General features: G+C 31.6%; 1 protein-coding gene across 1 annotated transcript; it reads left to right on the forward strand.

Annotated features, from left to right (window-relative positions):
* Positions 1-1,880: 1,880 nt before the first annotated feature.
* On the forward strand, positions 1,881-20,295 carry PEK (pancreatic eIF-2alpha kinase). The gene is made up of 5 exons (XM_065511712.1): positions 1,881-2,787; positions 11,041-11,791; positions 11,848-12,027; positions 12,092-13,048; positions 15,540-20,295. The coding sequence occupies exons 1-5, from the start codon at positions 2,507-2,509 to the stop codon at positions 17,004-17,006; spliced, it is 3,636 nt and encodes a 1,211-aa protein (XP_065367784.1). The 5' UTR covers positions 1,881-2,506; the 3' UTR covers positions 17,007-20,295.
* The last annotated feature ends 1,955 nt before the right edge of the window (positions 20,296-22,250 follow it).

The raw sequence follows: 22,250 nt of genomic DNA on the forward strand, positions 1-22,250 counted from the left end.
ATCTCAGTTAGATTCAAAAATATTTACACTAATGAATAATCGTTATTTCGTATTACATACTTGACAATAAAATAACTAGCAGCATCCAAATAGCCAAAAAACAAGAAATATCAATGCAACCATAGCAGAGCAACCAAAGAAATGTAAATTGCTGCCAGAGAAAATTGCTAGCACAACAAAACAAAAACGAATGCTGACGCGCAATATTAGTTCGGCAAAAAAGTGTGTATGCTGCTATAGCACGAACATATATTTTGGTTGTTGTGCTACAATAACGAGTTGACAACTGGTTGCATCTGCTACTAGAAATTGCAAACTAACATTGCAATTTGTATAGTAATATATGAATAGTAACAGCAAATTTATATTAGCAGAGTTATACAAAATTATAATAGTAACTATATTTTTAGTATGCAGATTGATAAAAATGTATATTTACTGCAATTGACGGCTAATATAGTAGCAATTGTAAACCCTGATATATACTTGATAGGGTTATATTGTGGAAATTACAAACGGAATGACAAACACATACCCTTCTCACGAAGGTGAAGGTATAATAATCTAAAATAAGAGGTTATAATTGGAAGTTCCGGTTGTGTGAAAACTGTTATTGAGTCAGCACTAAAGTTTTTTTTCCCGCACTTTTTCATTTCCCCGGAAATCGGGATTGATTTTGAAATTTCCCGGGATCCCGGAAACTTCCGCCTAGTTTTTTGAATATTTTGAATAATGAACTTGTTACTATTAGTCTATATGGGTTAAATCTTTTTTCTCGTGTGAAACTTCTGCATTTGTTTTGGAGCTTTAAGCTTCTTTTAGCGAAAGTCCAGTTCAAAAACATCACATAAAACTAAGGAAAATAATTCCCGCATAATTTCCCGGGATTACGGGATTGAAACTTCCGGGAATTCCCGTGAAAAACTCTAGTCAGCACCTACGGAAGCTGTTAGTCTTACTGAAGTTTTGAAAATGGATGCGAAAGCCCAAGATGTCATGATGATTATATTGAATATGTAAGGGATAAGAAGACTGCAAATGAAATGTGGAATCACTATGTATGACGTTTGAAAAGAAATCAGCCCAAAATCAAAGGAAAGGAGCTTTCCAAATTAAGGTTTTGTGATGGAAATTATATGGTAAACCATTCATTAAAAATTTACTTCTTAATATGCCAATTGAAATCTGCTGGAGCGAAGCATGAAGAAGCTGATTTAGTGTCTCAATTGTTTTTGACTCTTCCCGAGTCATACGATCCGGTAGTTACTGTTTTAGAAAATCTACCATCAGACGGGCTAAGTTAATCTATTGTGAAGCGAAGTTTTATAGCTGAAGAATCCAAAACGAAGCAGAGACTGTCCGATATTGTTGAAGAAAAGGTTACATCTTTTAGTACAAAAAAGAAGGCTAAGTTTAACGGAAAATTTCGTAAGTGTGGACGTTACGGTCACATGAAAAAGGATTGCCGCGTTAAAGAATCGAAGGCAGTTGTTGGTAAAAGTGATAGTTTTATGGCTGTTTCAAATATAGTGCATCAAAGTAGCAACTATGGTATATTTGTATATTTTGTATTAAATTCGGGTGTAACCGATCATTTGGTAAATGATGAAAAATATTTTATATATCTACAAAATATACCTTCAAGATAACAGCAAATATGAATGAGTAATTTTAAAAAAATAATTGTTCCTATAAATTTGTAGCATACCTTCCAGTTAATTTAATATTTTTTAAATTACAGTAATTTTTAATCTATGTTGTATATTTTCAATTCAACAAACTTCACCACCAACATAGTTGCATTTTCATATTACCAAACACTTCCCAACTATTTTGACAAGTTGTCAACTTGACATATTTCATTAGTTGTGAAACTCTGAATTGTCGAAGACGTTCTTTTTAAGCTTTCGCTTGCGAAAAAAGTGTTTAAAAAATTAACCAAACGAACCTATATATTAAAATCCAGCCGTGTTTATAATTCTCCTACAGTAATTGAAATAAAACAATTGTGTTATATTTGTGAAAAGCATAAAGTAATGCATAGAAGAGCTCTAACAAAACCGACGTCTTTTATGTTGTCGTGGTTTTTGATGGGTGCTCCAAAGTACAAATACAACGCATTTTCAGTTTTAACATTCCGTCTTCGTGCTTTTTTGCTATTTCCCACATACACGTAGTTTGACAAAACGCATACAAAACTAATAAAATACTAAAAAGTTGAACAATTTCAAATAGAAACATTATTCTTGCGTTTCTTCAAGTTATCGCTTCTTTCACTTTGATTTCCTTACTCCACTGTGGTGGTGGTGTTTTTGCCAATTAATTGTTGTGATCAATCGCGCGTATAAATACTGCGACTGTGTGTGATTCTTGTTGTCTTCTTGTAGTTTCACACGAACTAGGTAGCCAAACGAAGAAAAACAATCTTGAATGTTGTGTTTGGTTTCATCGATCGTGGACATAGCGGCGGCCTACACAATTTCTACCCATTGCCGAAAGAAGAACTATGGGCATTCAACATGATTTGAATGTCGTACGCAACTATCGCAAATCACTTTTGCATCTCACCATGTTGACATCAATTGTTGCTGCTGCAGCAGCAACAGCTACCATCGAACCCCCATTAACATCATCATCATCATCAACCCCACCGCTTAAAGAAGGCGTCCCAGTTGCATACCCTCCACCAACTGAATCGGTGAATGATAATAATGGTCAGCTAGTGGCCAACAATCGTCCAGCTATACCGTATTGTGATGAGTCCAATGAAATCACAATTGGCAGAAGGTAAGTTCATGATAATTTCTTTCCATTTGATGGTCATACTGAAAAATGTTCTTTAAAACGTTTGAATGGAATGTTCTAGTAGTTTTATTTTTGTGCGTGCGTCTGTTTCTGTCTTTTAAAGGTTGTCTGTTGTGTGTTGTTTTATTTTTGTTTTGTTCTGCTTATTCGTTGAATTATCTATTTTTGTTTAAAATTTTTTATCTGCTTTCTTCTATTTCCACATGAACAAATTTAAACTTGTTTTTGTTTTGCTTATTCGCAAATAGTTTTTAATTGTTCTATTAATTAATACTAATTTTTACATTTGTGATAAAGCAATCTAAACATTTAAATACATACGTAATATATGAGTACTACAAACTTGATTTTTGGTTAAATTTTTAAAATTTATGAAAAAGTGTGTTAGCTGTGCAAGAGTTCCCAACTACTTTCTCTGTGAAGAAAATGTCCCGGGGAATTCCGGTATTTTAAATTTAAAAATTTTAAAAACTTTGTGATTAATATTAAATATTTTAAATTTATTTTATAATAACCCCCAGTAACACGAAGGCTGGTTATGTGTTAACTAATAGTTATACCTACTGACAGTTTTCATACAAAAATAATTTTAACCGACAGTATAACTATTAGTTAAGGCATAACCAGGCTTCGTGTTAATGGGGGTTAGTTTTTTAAATAATTATTAAGACAATTTTTTTTATTAAAAACTTAAATACCTACCTATTTACAGAAATATTCGATTTTGTTTAGACAAAAAATGTGGTTTTGTTATTAACTATTGGAAAATATTTTGGCTTGACACCAAAACTGTTAGAAAATAATAATAAAAAAAATAGATTATTAAAAAAAATAATAGGCATGTCCCGACTTCTGTCTGCTATTTGGCTTAATTTTTCACATATACTCTCTGTTGATAATATTTGTTTGATATTGAAAATGGGTAATAAGGTCCATGATTTTAACTGGCTTCCAAAAGTTTTTCCGCCGTCATAAAAATGTTGATTATGCGGCAATCCTGATAAAATTTTACACAAATTAGTTCTCTAAAATTATACTGTAAAGTAGGGCAACAAACAAAAACAAATTTCTAAAATTTTTGAAATTTTGTTTTTGCTTTTGCTTTCCACATAAATATCACTTTGGTGATGTGATTTACAAAATTACGGCCTAATTTTACTACATAAATGATTAAAGAACACATGAATTTATTAAAAATTTCTCAGCTAAGTGTTTACAAAAATAAGCAAGTGATTTGAAATCGACAGCCACTTAACAAACTTTTTATGTGGTTTCACCTTTTATGTGTTTTCAATCCACTTTTATAAGATGTGATTTGCAGAACATTCCAGTATGTAGCTATTAATAACTTATTGTGCGCAAAAAATACTAGCGGAGTTCAGTATTAAGTGCGAATGGTATTGCATCATTGCAAATGCAAAATTGTAAATATTTTTGTGTGTATTTTGTTATTGGATTACGGTAAAATTTTGCATTTGCAATGATGCTAGACCATTCGCACTTAACAGTGAATACCGCAACTTTAATGCTGAAATTTGCTATATTTAAATAGATAACCCTGTAAATTTGAATTTATCTTAGGAATACATCAGGAGTGAGCCTAAAAAAGTGACTTAACCTACCCCAGATAATGCTATTTATTTTATTATAGACATTTATTGACTAGGTACCTCTTTTCGGGCCATATGTAGACATTGGACCCAGAAACTCACTAGTACATTTTAATAATTCTAATCTACACCTTTAGAACTTTTTAACTTTTAAACAGAAACAATTTTCTAAAAATCGGTTGGCAGACTTACGGTAGTTTAAAGTAAATTCTCCCCAACTAATACCCATTAACACGAATTCTGGTTATGCCTTAACTAATAGTTATACCGTCGGGTAAAATTATTTTTGTATGAAAACTGTCAGAATAACTATTAGTTAAAACATAACCAGACTTGGTGTTACTGGGGGTAAAGCTAAAAAAATTACAAAACGAAGTGATCGAGAAACACTATAAGTATTTCCGAACTCTATGGAAACCAATAAAACAGAATTGCTATGTGAGAACCTATATTCAAAACCCTCTATCTTTGACTTTTTGATGGTGAAATGTTCAGTAAAACATAATATTGCATTTTTGTTATTTCTCTTATACAATTATTTTTTTCCGAATGGAAAACCCTCTATCTTTTCAATTAATTAATTTTCCAAAATTTTTTGTGGCATGATTTCTTCACTGAATGCGAACGAACATTTTCTTTCTTATTTTATATTGAAAACAATAATAAAAATTCAAATTTATTTGTTGTTTTCAATATAAAATAAGAAAGAAAATGTTCGTTCACATTTAGTGAGCCAGGCCCTATGTTTTCTTACTAATTTTTACATGCTGAACATGAATTTTACATTTTTCAATCATTTATCAAAATAGCGAATGCCGATTCTGAATTGAATTACCATGAAAATATTTTTAATTTTTGTTTTTGGAAAATATAATGTCCATGATATACAAATAAATAAATCAAACTCCAAATAAACTTAAAAAAGCTAAGAAAAACAATTTTTTTTCTATAACTTTTTGTTTAATAATGTTTATTGTTAATTTTTTTTATCTTATGCTGTATTATTAGACGTTATCTTAAATAAAACTGACAGATGGCATAAATGAAATCAAATGCAAAATCCTCTATCTTATCACTTTCATACATACAAATTGAATATTTTGAGAAGAAAAAACCTCTATATTTTATGATAAAAAAATAATGAAAAATTTTGAAAACCAATTATATGTGAGATTCAGTATTGTAGAATACCGAATTTTAATAACTCAAGTAATATGCGAAAAAAACGGTTTTTAAATAGAGGTTTTGGAATATAGGCCCTCGATATCTTTAAAGTTTTATTTGTTGTTTTTATACTTTTTTTTAGATTTTAGTTTCACAGCTTTTTCGAATCTCCTTCCTTTAACATACTTTTTAGATGTTTTTTTAATAAATGCCCAAAACTGTTTAGTTTGACGGAGTACGAAGCAATTTAAAATAATAAACATCCCTTCATGCAATCACAACTTCTTAATATATTTTATATCGAATGGAAAGTGGCAATACCGGCCCAGAATAAAATTATTATCTAAGACTATTTAAATTCTAAAAATCTTCTCTATAGGTCTTTTGATAAATTGTTTGGGAAAGTTTTACCTGATCAAAGAGTTCTATGGATTTTTGTTAAAAATATCACCAATTCTTCAAAATAATCTTCTCAAAATATAATTTTTATGCAATCAAGGATTTCTGCGGATCCTTAATACCTCTACATTTTCCAACTAAAAAAAAACAATATACACACCCTTGCATGTCTAGTAATTTTCATAAACTGGCAGAATTGATATTAATTTATAGTTTTCAAAATAATATTTACCGTGGCAGAATCAACCTTTTCATTTTCTTTTATTTGACATTTTAGGGAACTTATAATTGAGAACATAATTTCTTATAATTGTACCTGGTTGATTCTGCCATGCTTCAATAAGGACAAGATTTAGAATGACGTTTCTCAGAGTAGTGACAAATGTAATGAGTAAAATGGTACCAATTTCTCTTTATGCTCCATTTTTTCGGGATCTTTTTTGGACTTTTTTGAACAAATATATGGATCGGTTTCGGTCTGAAACAAACATGTTTGGTGGGATTGCATTAAATAACAGTTTGTGGTTTTCTGAATTTTTTTTATTCAATAAAAAGTAAATAAATGTGATAACAAAAACAATGAATGTGAAAAAATTTTGCAGAGACTATTTTTCCATGAATACATATTTCCATTTAACTTTTATAGGAAAACCAAAATTATTGCATTACATAAAATTCTGTTTTATAAAAATTGATTATGAATAAGGGGGTAAAAACTTAATTCAGAACAAATTTTATATTTTAGTATTTTCTTCTAAAACGCTAAAACTTGCACTACATGTGTTTGTGTTTGTTCTATAATTAAATAACATTCAAAATATTATTGTGGTCACTGAAATATGGAGGAACACTTGTTTATTTGTATATTTATTTTTGTTTTTTTTTTATTTACATATATTTGTTTCTGTTTTGTTTTGCTTGTATTTTCTGCTCTCCCCATAAAAATATAAATATAAACAACTGATGATGGAATTGAAATTAAACGTCATGCGCCAAATTTGCCGGTATTGTCTGTGCCCTTCTTTTATCCAACTAATATTTAACGAAACTCTTTACATATTATACCTATTCTTCTTCGGTATTATTACCGGCTTTGAGAAAAAGCTGATGTGTACTTTTCTTATTCGATATGGGGAATAAACATGTTCACACATTATATTTTCTGTCTGTGTCTATACTTAGTTTATACACAAACAATATCAGGCCATTTATCGTGACCAAGATTGCCTCCTGCTAAATCAGAGAGTAAAGATACTTACATAGTATATATGATGTATGTATATGACACAGTTTTGTTTTTTTTGGAGGATGTTTGTAAAAGAGAGCAAAGAATAAAGGATACATTTGAATTGTATGATGAAATTCTATTTAAAATTTATTAAATACAACAGTATTATTTGTATAGTTTTTCCACTTTAATATAAATATAAGTATTTGTGGGAAAACTTGATAACAGATGCAAAAATAACACTTTTAACTAAAATAAATAAACGTGAATTTAACGTGTAGACAAAAAATAAATGTTTGCTTATATTTGTTTACGCTCTACTTATGAGTCATATTTTTTATTGGCAGTTATTTAAAAAAAAATAACTAATGTCAATGTTATTTTTGCTGATAACAAACTTATGTATTGGTTTCTTATTTTTTTTTTTTAACGAAAATCTATTAATTTAAATTTAATTATTAGCCACCCTTTCAGGCAAACTGTTGACAGTAAAATGTTAGAGTTTTTATTTCGAAGGTAGTTAAGTAAATTTTCAAAACAAATCAATATAGAAATTCGATTTTCTGTGTCTTTCTTAAGTAATTGTTATTACAAAAAACCTTTCATTCACACGACGGCTGGTTCTACGCACCGGAATGACCCGAGTTCACTCGGCCAAGGGCTGTCAACTCAGCAATCACTGCTGCTACAACAACAACAAAAACCTTTATTATTCTCTAGGATATATTATGGATAAATAAACTGTTGCATAATCCTTGTATTGATTAAATTTATACAAAAATTAAAGTGTTTGTTAGCCTCCTGTTGGTCATGTGATTTGACCTCAGGAAGCAGTTATTCTCAGACACAGTTGTTGATTCTGATAAAGAAATTTATCCTTCCCAACCCTAATTCTACCATTTCGGACAAACTTCTTCTCAACGTCTTTCCATAAAGTCATAGCGATGAATCTTCAGTGTACGAAATTGACAGGAACTGATGTAAGAACTACTTTGAAGATGGCGGAAGCCTTCTGACATCAATAAAAAATATGTGCAGTGAATCGTAATCACAGCTACCATGTTGCTTAATTACGTTCATTGTAATCGCAGTAGATACGATGTATGAGTATGGCCCGCCTGTGGCAAATTGATCTTGGTATGTTTTAACAAGATATTCGTCCGTAATCAGTTTAGATAGGCGTCGTACACATGGCAGTTATCAGAATTGTCAAACACTCTGCACAAGAGATGTATATCAGGTCATTGCCAGTGCCATCATCCATCATACGGATGCGCCATAAAATGATCGTGTTTTAAACCTTTTCAAAAATGTGGTGCACATTATATCACGTAGCAACAGTTTTAAATTTCGTGTAAATAATTTTCCAGAGTAGCCTACAAAACAAATACATATTTATGAAAACTCCATCATTTTATCAATAAAATTTATTTTACAAAAAACGCTAATTCTATAAAAAATCGATAACTTACAAAAAAAACATAATTATAAAGTAATCTCTGATTTCCGAAAAAAATAAAGATTATAAGTTTGGGCATAGCATTAGTATACAGTGGTGGCCATGTAATTAAGACAAAAATTGTTTGCTAAATTCCACGTAATTGTCAATTATTTTTTCAAATATTTCCACAAATATGTATGCATGAGGACTGTTTTAACATACAAGTGTGTTTTATTCGACTGTATCAATTCATACATATTCACCACGAACTCATAAGATTTTTCTACAACTTGACCAAAAATTTTTTTTTTTAAATAAACATATTTTCTCACATTTATATCATTATATTTTTATTATTATAAAATATTCGGACCAAATTTCGTATTTTTAGTTCCATTAGTTTCGGTCATATCATGTTATTAACAGCGGATGTTCGCTGAGGTGGGTCAACGTATTTCCACATATATTTGTCCATATATGTTTTACCGATTTTTCCAAACATTTTTGAGAAACTAGAAACATTAATAATAAATTGCATACCCTTAAAGGTCCTTTTATTTTGGCTCTAACGCACTTAAAATTCAGTTGATGAAAAAAATGCAAGTATTTGTCTTAAATTGGTGGCCACCACTGTATGTATTCACCATGAGTGGTAATGGTATACATTAGACCGAACACCCCCTAATATAAAGTATTTCTGAAGTACCTTGAAACACCATTTTTTATGTCTGGAATGCTGCTTGAACGCTATAACAGAAAATCATTTTAGCACCGAATCATTACATGCAATGAAAAATGGATCCATTACGGTCTACAACGCCAAAGCCAAATATCCATAGCTCTGTACCAAAAAATGGGGTCAGACATGAAACCGTAATATTCCATCATGACAACGCTAGGCCACATGTTGCAATACCTTTAAAAAACTATTTAGAAAAATGTTGTTGGGAAGTTTTGCCTCAGCCAGCCGGCTAAAAATTTGATAAAAAACGCATTTTTAAGTCATACACCCAATTTATTCTAGATCTTTATTGATAGCAGAGATATAGCCATGTTAGTTTATCTGTTGAAGAATCGGTCCACCAATTTGCTGAGATATAAGCCAAAAACCTCGACTACCTCGATATGTTTATCTATTTGTGATTTATATATTTAATACTAAGTCATGTATATAGACAATAAGAATATCAAATGAAATGCATTTCAAAGACCTTTCCAAAATATGTTTTTCAACAAATATTGTTTTGAAGATTCGGCACTGCCAAACATAGTACTCTTACTTGTTTATAAAATTTACATTTTTTTATTGTGATAGATTAACACACACCATTTGTATTTCAGAAATTTCTAATTGTATTTCAGAAATTTCCAATTCAATTACCGAAATTTCCAATTATATTTCAGAAATTTTTAATTGAATTTCAGAATATTCCAATTATATTTCAGAATTTTAAATTTGTATTTCAGAAATTTCTAATATTATTTCTGAAAATTGCATTTGTATTTCAGAATTTTCCAAATGTAGTTCAGAATTTTCTAATTGTATTTCAAAAATTTCCAATTGTATTTCAGAAAATTACCAATTGAAATTTCTGAAATACAATTAGAAAATTCTGAAATATAATTGAAATATTTCTGAAATTTAATTGGAAATATCTGAAATATAATTAGAAAATTCTGAAATATAATTGGAAATTTCTGAAATATAATTAGAAATTTCTGAAATTCAATTTGAAATTTCTGAAATACAATTGGAAATGGTGTAGTATATATTAAGGTTCTTAGAAGTTAATCTTTATAAAATGTTTAAAAACAATAGCAATTTTGAAAAAATTGCAAATTTTTTTTTAGTAGTTTTGCATTTTTCCTCTAGTAGAAAGAAGTACACACATGCATAGTTGAATAATATGACGGAATTTTTTTTAGTATTTATACAGCGCTTATTACTTTAACAAGTTATTTACAATATTTTTAATAAACTAAAATAGAATATACTTGTATTTTCTAATATGACGTCGAAAAATAATGCATTTGTTGTTAGATATAAACGTAGTTTTTATGATTGTATCAAACAAAACAAATCCTCTTATCTTCTCTTATCTATTGTATTATTGTTTTTTTTTTGTTCATTTATTATTAACTTTTTATGATTGTTATTTATTTTTTTGGGAGTATTCTTTTAATAAGCGAATAATTAAATCCAATATATTGTTTAGTAATATTTCAACTTCATTCTAAATATAAATAACAACAGCATAGCATGGGTTCATCTTTAGTCATAAATTTTATAATAAAGTTGGTATCTGTGAGGCTTCTATGTTAATTTAATATTATTACTTTAAATTAAAATCATGACAAAATTTTCTTAAATGTTTATTTTTTAAAATTTTCAGACTTTTATATGTTACCACTTTGGATGGACGTCTAACCGCTTTGGACATAACCAAAAGTGGTAAACTACGCTGGAGTATTCCCACCGGTCCGGGTCCATTGATTTCCTCGAGCATACATCGTTTAGAATTGACAAATAATGGACAATTTGTACGTATGATACCTTCGTTGAGCGGAGGCATATACAAATTTGATGGCGAATCTATAGATCCTATACCCATAACCACCGATAACTTACTCAGTTCATCGGCCAAGTTTTCCGATGATTTGGTAATATCTGGCGGCAAAGAGACACGCACTTATGGTGTATCAGCACGCACCGGTCAATTGCTGTATGAGTGTTCCATGCATGGTTGTGTTAATTCAACCGATGCCGAATACCAAAATCGAAATGCTACAAAAACCGTGGATGAAGACGATGAAATTATTATAGAAGATGAAGAGAACATAAAGGATGACTTGAATGGCAATGGTTATATGAGAGAGCATGACCCCTTAATAGATGATGTAATTGTTGTGAGACGTCAAACTCAGACTGTGCGAGCCGTTGAGACACGTACGGGAGTGGAGCGTTGGAATTTCAGTGTAGGTCAGCATGAATTGGATTTGATACGGCCAGCGGAGTGTCATGATCGCAAGTTTAGTCACATGGATATGGCCATTTTGGATTTGGATATTAAAGTTATTGTTCCTGAAGGTGTTATATGTGCGTTTAGTAAAATCGAGCCAACCGTCATGTTGTGGAAATATAAGGTATGTTAAATTATGATATTGTACAAGATGTTTGTTGAAATTATTTAATTTCACAGTTTGATCATCCCATTGTAAGTGCTTGGAAAATTGGCGCCGCTGATTCTTTAGAATCAATTGATATGTTTGGCTCTGCCCAATGGCTGTCGAATCGTGATGATAATGTTTTCGAAATGCCTTTACCCAATATAAATCCTTCCATCTATGTGGGAATGTATGACAGACAATTGTATATACAGGTATTTAGGCATATAACTTTTCTAAATAATAAATATTTCATTAATTTATACTTATTTTTTATAGGAATCCATTAATTTGCGCAAAGAAATAATGGATCAATCAAATCTTTACACCCAGCTCACCAGTGAAACTAGATTACCCAAAATCCCCTGGCGACCCATATCGGCTGGTAGCAGTTCTTTGATTATTTATCAACACAATGATGACCAGCGTATTGCTGGAGGTTCATACAGCTCAAATGAAATACAAGGCAATGAATTGGTGCCCTATGATGAGGACAATTTCGCCCTATCTGCCCAGTCAGTACTCAATGCCTCGGAATTTGTCAATGGCAATGGTTTCTACTTGTATACCAGCGATGAACTAGATAATACCAATGTAGATGACATTTGTGGCTCAACTAATAATAAAGAATTGCCCGCCATTGAAGACAAGAAAATTGACAATACAAGCACCAACAATCATACCATCGATGATGATCTGGGTTTTAGTCTGGACGACATTGATGCCCCCATTAAAGTTGTTATTTTATCCATATGGTTTTGGTGGAAAGAACTGGCCATTGTAGCTTTCACCTCCGCCCTGCTGCTCAACATCTTGATAAGTCAACGCAATCGTGGTGAACGGCAAATTGTGGTCATTGAACGTCATATACCAGTGCCTTCGGGTATTGAGGCTACTGAATCGTCCACAACAGCTCTACTGGGGCCCGTCACTAACACTACACATACAAATTCGAATTCGAAAAGTACTGTGAAGGCTCATCGTTCCTTATCAGAGTCTACCTCAAATTCTGGCGATAATTTTACGTCACGTTTTCAAAGTGATTTTGATTTGCAGCGGTGTTTAGGCCGTGGCGGTTTCGGTGTAGTATTTGAGGCTAAAAATAAATTGGACGATTGTAGTTATGCTATCAAACGTATAACACTGCCCAATAAGGAAGAATCTCGTATGCGGGTGATGCGTGAGGTCAAGACCTTGGCGAATTGTGAGCATCAAAATATTGTTAGATATTTTCAGGTGAGTTGAACATTAAATGAGTTGATGTACATGAAAGTTATTGAATGTTATTATTTTCTTATGACACGTACGTTGTATACCGATACTTAACTGTTCGAGCTAATCATTGTTCCCATCTTTAAAATAAAGCTTTTGTTTAAGTGAAATTAAAATGAGGCCAATTCATAGAACTCCATCAGAACTATAAGCGTATTTTAAAATATTAAAAAATATTGAAATACACTGAAAAGAAAATTTTTAAAATTCGTCAGCAGAAAGAAATCTTTAATATTTAAAATTATTTACAAAATTAAAGGTATTATTAGACGTAATTAGCAATGCTTTCAATGTTGCACATAAAACACGCGGTTTGAGTTCTTCCAAAAATATCCTTTCGCTGACCCATAGACCCATTGCGATACCCTTAAAGATATTTAAAGATAATTAAAGTGAAAACTCAGTCAAAAGAAAAAAATAGAAAAATACGTACCGCTACGTAAAAATAGCCAGCCTATTCCTCTGATAAATCCTAGTAAATTGCCTAAATCATATCTAACTATATCCTCCAGTTCATCATGGAATTTTTCCACTAGCAATTTTTGCCTGTGACCCTGTAGTCTAGGACAGTTACACAAAATATGTTCCAATGTTTCTAGTTCCTCAATATCCTCTCATAACCTACAGAAGTCCTGTGCGCCCATTTACCAATTAATGCTCAAATTGAGCAGTGCCCGGTTATTACTCCTACTAATGACCTGAGACTTTTCATATCCAACCCAATTAGTGTTTTGGTTCGCTTTGTATCCAACGTTAGCCTGGACACCCAGCATCCATCCTAATACAAAAGGATTGGTTCGTAGAGTCCCGGAATCTTTCGAAGGTCAACCTATAATAGTGGCATATAGGAGGTTTAACTTCCCCGTCCCTAGTCATTTGCTATCTCATTCCCCTGTATGTTACAGTGTACTTGGCTATTTACATAAATTGTCACTACAGACCCCTCTGTGACGTGTGCCCTTATCAAGTGCGTGGCTTTCCATATCTGCCTGGAAGACGTTGCATTCGTCTGGGAGTCTGTATGACATTATTAGTTCCTGCAGGTGCAGTAGACATTGAGTCATTCCTGAGTATTCTTCTTCCATGATAATTTTTTATCAAGGAAGGTCCCTAAATACTTGGCTCCATCTGATAGAGTAAGCTCAACGCCGTCTATTTCCGACAAATTAAAATTCTTTGGGTTTACACCCAACCCCTTTGCCTTGGCCCAGGTTAAGAGAACGCCTAGCGTCGCCTGCATGATATCGCGGATTGTCGAAAAAAACTTTCTCTTGATCAGAATCACAACGTCGTCCGCATAGGCAACTATCTTCCTACCCTTAGATTCAAAGACTTGAAAATTGAGGCTAGTAACCATAACAAGGGAGACAATACACCACCCTGCGGTTTAAACCTTGTAACCCGTCTTCTAATCCTGTCATCCCCTAGGCTTGAGTTGATAATCCTGCTACCAAGCATCGAAACTATCCAACTCACCAGGAATTCCCCAACCCCGAGTTCAACTAATGACTCTCTTATTGATTATATCCTAATGTTATTAAAGGCTGATGTATATTTATTATGCTTTAAGCCGTGCTCAATGCAACCCACAACCTCATACAGCGCACTCTCCACAGACTTATAATTGAGGTAGCCATGCTGAGCGTTGCCAATGAGGTTGGTATCTATATTGCTCCAAAGCGACTGACGATCGCTCAAGAGTGTTCAACAGAAAAGACGACAGGCTGATAGGTCTAAAATCCTTTGGCTTCGAGTGGCACTCCTTAACGGCTTTGCAGTATGATACCCATGAATTTAGTTTTGCCCTCTTGAGATCTTATTGAAGCATAATTTATAGTTGCTCCAGTCGCTCGAAAGCCCTGTGAGCTTGGCCTTGTTGAACAACATTCTAGACGTCGATCTTTGAACGAGAAGTTCTTTGGTCCACCATTTAGGTTGCTTCCGCCTGCCTGGATACTTCACCGGGCAGGATTCCTCATAGCGCTACCTTAGTAAGTGGGTAAACTTATTTATCACAATATCCATATCAAATGGCAACAGTTCACGTAAAGTTAGCTGCGTCATGCCATTCTGAAAGTTGCTACAAAATGTTCCCATATTTGTCCGTCTAGGATCCCTGAACGGTTGCCGTTTGGGCGCGACAAAATTCAACGAGAAGGTAAATCGACTATGATCCGAAAAGGAACAGTCAGCGAGCCAAATGACATCAAAATTGTAACAAGTTATTGGTCACAATCACTTCACAAACAGATGTATGAATCAGTGATTAGTATTTTATTAGTTAATATTCATTGTTTAAAATTGGCAAGAGAAATCTTATGTGAGAAATTTGAGAGAAAACCAATCAAATAAATACAACTCTTTCATTTCGTACAATATTTTTGAAAAGTATTGTTTATCATATTTATATCATTCGCCACAAAACTAATTAAAATTTTTATCTGCTAAATTACAGTCATGGGTAGAAAAACCACCACCAGGCTGGCAAGAGGTAGAGGATAACAAATGGTTGGCCACCGAAATGTCAACATCCATACAAATTGATACACCCTCCGATACTCATTCCACATTTCCCACACCTCTACACTTTGACGGCAATAAAATTGATAAAAAGAAACAATTGCAATCATGGATGGAAAGTATGACCTCCACAGCCTGTAGTTCCGATCACAATTGCCTAAGCAATGGCTATGGTAATTATGATGAAGATGATGATGATGAAGACGAAGATTCCTGTGTTATATTCCGTTCCGAATCCGATTCCCTGGCTATGCGTGATAACAACAACTATGACGATGAGGATAGTGACTCGTGTGTTATATTTCGTTCGGAGTCCCAATCTAGAGCTATGCATGATGACGATACTACTGCAGAGAGTGATATTACAAATAAAACTAAGTTAGATAGAAATGGTGTAAAGAAAAAATCTCATAACGATGCTATATCAATTGACATACAAACAAATAGCATTGAATTAAATCTACATAGGAATCGTAATATTGATTATAGCCAATTGTCCGATTCATTTCAAATTGAATTTGTGGGCTCAGTTAATGGTGACGATCAAACTCCAGTTGGGGAGGATGAGGAAGAGTCTTCAACCCCAAATAAAACAAAAGAAATTTATAATAAAAAACGTAGACCTCAAGACTTGGCTTTAGACATAAGTTTTGGCGAGAATAATAACAATATACGCAATAATTTAACGGCAAAACCCCAACAAAATAAAGTCTATTTGTACATACAAATGCAATTGTGTCGCAAAGAATGCCTCAGAGATTGGCTGAGAGATAACAAGCGTGAGGATCGCCTAGACTTTATAGCCAGTATTTTCCATCAAATTGTAGACGCTGTCGATTATGTTCATTACAAGGGTCTTATACATCGTGATCTCAAACCCAGTAATATTTTCTTCTCGCAAGAAGGTCAAATTAAAATCGGTGACTTTGGCCTGGTCACCGATATGGCTGATATACCAAATATGATAACCAAATGTGGTGATAATACGGGTCTGCCTTCATGTGCCCGCCATACCCAACAAGTGGGTACTCACCTGTACATGTCTCCCGAACAATTACATGGCCTGCCATACGACTATAAAGTGGACATTTATTCATTGGGTCTGATATTCTTCGAATTGCTGGTATACTTCAGTACCGAAATGGAACGCATTATGACCTTGAAATCGTTACGTGAGGGTGTCTATCCCAAAGATTTTCCCTCTCAACATCCCAAGGAACATGAGCTGCTCAAGAAAATGCTTTCCTCTAAACCAGAAGAACGTCCTGCCACCACAGAGCTGAAGATTCAGCTAAATGAAATCCTTAAATTACCTGATTTACCAGGTGATAGCGAAGCTGCTGCCCTGGCGGCTGCCGCCAGACGTTTAAGTCGTTCCCGTACATTTAGTAGCTGTGAATAACAAAAAAGTCATTTGTTTAAACAAAAAAACATTATCTTTATTTATATTTTTAAGTCATTTCAACACACACACACTCTCCTCGTGCATACAGATGTATGTAAATTTTAAGATTGTTGTGGTATAATTGAGTTAGCTGAAAGTAAATATCAGTTAGTAGGTAAGAATAAAATATGTAGCTATTATTATTAATTCTTGAAGGGGTTTTGCATTTAGTTTAGGTAGTTTATGTATTTTTTTCCAATTTTTTTTTTTAAGTTTTTGATAAGTAGCTTTCTGTGTTTCTGTATTAGACCGAACATTAGGGTCATACATTTAGTTTAAAAGTGAAGCTGTCTTATATAGATTGTAGAAGCCTTTAAGGGGTCTTATTATTTGTTCAAGAAGAGCTGTTGCGTAAAGCTATGTAGTATAGCCTCCCAGTATAGTAAGTATGTTTATTCAAATTGAATTTAAACTAGTTTTGATTTAAATTGGAGTTTAAATTTTGATTCAATTCATAAATATTCACTTTAAAATAAAATTAAGCCCCCTTGGGGTTCTATAGTCCCCTATAGTCCCCCTATTCTAATCCAATAGTTCCAGATTCCAGGACATTCTAGTTTAAATTCATAAAATGTTTAAATGTTTGGAGTAAAAATTCATGAAGTTTGAAGTTGAATTAGTAGTTGTATCCGGGGGTAATTGTATAATTCGTAAATTTTCACATTCAAATCAAATTCCACATATGACCCCAGGAGGACTACCGAGTTAATCTTTAGATTCCAGGAAATTTTAGTTTAAATTCGTATTTTTTTATAAATTTACGTAGAAATCTACTGAGTCGAAGCATATCTTATTTAATATCGAAAATTTTTAAATTTCAAATCAAATTTAATTGCTCAAGTTCAAATATTTTCTTATTTCAAATGGATTTGTGCAGTGGCCGTTAATTAAAGTTTATTTAAATCTGTAAATTTTCTTTAACGAGGGGCAACTGAGTAAAAATGAAGTAAACCCCAGTAGTAAATTTCTAGTTTGCTTGAAATATAAATTTCAGTTTAACTTAAAATGGTATCACTCGGCAACGCAGAAGTAAAACTATAAATCGCTCTAATTTTATGTCCAAATCGAGTTTAAATTCGTGTTTAATTTTATGTTCTAGTAAAGATTTTGAATTGTATCCTTCTGGTTTCTTTTTATTTGTAATTTTTTCCTTTCGAAACTTTAGTTAACTTGAGTTGGAAATTGTTTTTATTTAAATTCAGTTTAAGTTAGCAAGTTTAAATTAAAATTCGAGTATAATTTTGAAATTTTATACCGCAGGAGGACTAATGCCGACAACTCTATAGTATAGCTTGTTTAATTTCGAATATAATAATTTTTACATCAAAGTAGGCAGCATCAACCGCCTTACCGCCCCAGATTTGGTTAAAATTAACAGAAATTCTTATAAGTTCGGTCTGAAACCTGTAAATCTAGTATGAAAATTCAATTAATATTTAAAACATTATTTTATTTTTATCATTTAATATTTTCAAAATGAATTTTTTGTTCGTAGGTTTGGTAAACCAGAAATAACTAAAAGTTTCTTCTGTATTTTTTTCCTATTTAACCCACAGAATAAACTGTATTTATGGTAGTCGACAAGCCAGTGGGGTGGGCTATTGCGTGGACTGGGAGGTTATTGTGTTTAATTTAAAAACATACAATTTTTAACGATCTTGTATACGAAACTTGTTACAAAATAATCCCCAATCAGGAGATTTGGAAATGAAATTTTAGTTTGTTGAAATTCGTAAAGATTTATTTTAAATCAAACTATTATGCAGTAACCAATCAACTTTTTTTTTAGTATATTCCTTAGTTTTGGTAAGGAAATGCCCCTGGAGCAAATTTTCCTTAAATTTTTAAAATGTTCCAATGTAAACTTCTTTAGTCTTCAATAGTAGCATTGCTCGAAAACCTTAATAAATTCATTAATAATTTAAGTTTCAGTTAGGATTGTAAATTGAAATTTATTTTCAATTATGTTTCACCAATAGCTTAAAAAACAAATCTTCTCCAATTAGAATTTTTCTAATAAAACTTTTCACACATTTACATTCTATTTATTTGATTTCCTATCACCTAACTTGGTCATATCTATTCCTACCTAAACAAAAAACTGCCATTTAACTTTTCTCATAAACTAACTTCAAATATTTAAACCTATTCTAATGATATTTACTTTCTCCTTTACTATACACAATCTTTCTAATTTATAACTATTTTAAAAAAAACGTGCTATGATTAATGTCAATGTAAACTCTTAAAACTAACTAAACAAATTTGATTTATTTTTTTACTAATCCCTATTTAAAAACCTTAAATCTTATAAATATCATAAAAGTTTAAGATGTATTGTTATTTCTTGCACTCTGTATTATCTTATTTAAAAAAAACTGCTTTTAATATTACATATACACTTTGTTATAAAGAAACATTACTTGCATTTTGTTTTCACTTCTATTTAGCCGCAAGTGTGTTTTCTTTACTAGCCAAATATTTATTTGCATTGACAATTCAATTCTATCCTAATTTCAATTATTTAATTTTATTTATTTGATAAGCTCATTTCATAACAAATAACTATTTCCTTTCGTTTATTTAAGCATAAAGTAGATATAAGTTATTTAGGCCAAATCCATTAAATCTGTCCTTAAAGCAATATCTTATTTTTGTTTGTCCATTATTCGTTAATCGTTTATTTTTATATATCGATGGTGATACCTAGTAACTGGCAATTAAACCTCAACTTGAGTTAAGCTTACCAGCAGGCTACATCTTCCTTTTGAAGTCATTTGTTATACTTATCTTAAGTTGTATTTAAATAGCCAATATCACCATTGACATGTTTAATTTTGCATTAACTTTTGTTTTGTGCGAGATGATCAAGTTTTAAACTATGAACTATATCGCAAGTCAAAGACAACTAATCTAAGTTTTTATTATTATTTCTTTTTTGTTCGTTTTATTATAAAAGTGATTGGTGAACACAGTTGATTTTTGTTCCATAAACTGGTCGCCAAATAATATTTTCTTTTTGTATTCTAATTAAATTTAAAGAGAGAAAGAATGTATCTTAAGATTTTTATCACATAGTTAAGATTGTATTTTTTATTATTAATATTATAGTAAGTATATGTATGCTTAGATAGTTTGTCAATAAATTCAGAATTAATATGAATTAATTGTGAATAATTAAAATGAATAAGAACAACATTTTATTCATTGAATAAAATTTGTAACTATAAACAAAAACTTATATAAATGTTGTTTTTTTTATAATCTTTATTTTGGGAAGATGTCTTTAACATTTGTTCATACAAAGTTTAAGATTGATCTATGGGAAAGCATTGCAAAAGTTAAAATATTCGTTCTTATGGTTTTTCTCCGACTCAAATCACTTATACATCAGTCAAATTTAAAAATTGTATTATCGAAATTAATACCTCGTTGGTTAGAAATCGATTATATTTCTTATAGACAAATAATTTTTCACCTTCACAATCTCCTCTAAATACTCGTACATCCTACAAAAATCGCTTGTGATATTGTCTCTCTTCAATCTGCTCTTTGAAGTAATCAGCTCATGTGCCTATCTCATCTTGTATCCGCCTGTGCAAACTGCACACTCTTAAAACAGCCTCTCGAATCCAAGCCAGTCTCTCCCAAGTAGTGTGTAATTCCCGGACAACTAAGATGTCCAAGGCAAAAATAATAGTTTGTCTCTCTAGCCATTCAGCTCTCAAGCATACAACATTTCCAACTCACCAGGAAATCCTAGATCAATCGCCTTAATTTGAATATTATTGAAAGCTCCTCGATATTGTTACGTTTTAACCTTTTCAAAACGTTTGGTTTATTTCCTTTAAATAAACCGGATACTTTTGATTGCAAATAAAAGCCGTTTAGTAGTTTAAAAATTGTAACAACTCTTTATTTATTCAAAATGTACAACAACCACAGAATTAAGTAGCCACTCCAGGTTTTTTTATACACGTTTATAAATTCTCAGAAATACAGACACAATTTATAATGTACACGAATTTACTTGAAAAACACAACACACTTTAAGGCACTCAGTTGATGTTTATTCGAAAAGCGGCTCTGATAAACTCACTCACGACTGCAACCTCTGCCACTATTTATAACACTGTCATCTGCATTCTAGATTGCTCTTTAACTATCAAAATTCGAATATTCTAGATCTTACTAATACATACGCCATCTGTGGTGTACTTTCTTGTTGAAAATAATGTAGTTTGTTATATAATTATTCATTCATCTACTTGTTATAAAAATACTTGTTGTAAAATTATATTGAAATAATTTTTAGCTGTATGTATTTTTATTTTAAATCAAATTGAAAATAAAAATTTTCATTCTCTTTATTACATTTCATACAAACAACACACAAAATATTTTTCTCTGCTAACATTTCTACAATGTTCTTTAACTGAATATTCGAATACAGCGTTGCCAACTTACGATCAAATCAACTGAAAGCTTTTATTTAATAATGTCCACAGATATGTTACAGTTTGCTATTACAGCACTGTTATTTGAAAACATTATGCTACTTTTAAATCGGCCCTTAAAATCGTTATATTTGAATTCAAGTACAATTTCGTAACAATATGTAAGAGCATCGCTAATGAGGATTATAGTAAAATATCACTCGCTCGAGTGTTTTTAGTAGAAACAAGAGAGCTATATTCGGCTGTGCAGAATCTAATATACCCTTCACCAAATTATACTTTAAAATAAAAATTTTAAATATTTTTAAGTAAAAAAAATTAAAAAAAATATGGCAAACATTTTTTTTAATTTTATTTTTTTTTTTATTTGTTATTGAAAAAAAATTTTTGTTGAAAAAAAAATTGTGTTAAAATTTGTTTTTCTTGGTTTTGACCCATTGTAGATCCGACTTACTATGGCCTTATAAACGCCATTGCAAAGGTCTTTGAAATATCTATCATTAGATATCCATATTGTCTATATCAATGACTTAGTAATCCAGATATAGGTCAAAAATCGAGGTTGTCCTGGTTTTTTCCTCATATCTCAGCCATTTGTTAACCGAGTTTGCTGATAAATAGGAAACTTCTCGAAAGCATGTCTGACAGAATTATTGAAGATTTGGATCCCGAAGATATCTGGGGTCTTCAGAAAATTGATTTCAACAGACAGACAGACATGGCTTAATCGACTCCACTATCTATA

Source organism: Calliphora vicina, chromosome 1 (genome assembly GCF_958450345.1).
Source record: "Calliphora vicina chromosome 1, idCalVici1.1, whole genome shotgun sequence".
NCBI classification, from domain to species: Eukaryota; Metazoa; Arthropoda; class Insecta; order Diptera; family Calliphoridae; genus Calliphora; species Calliphora vicina.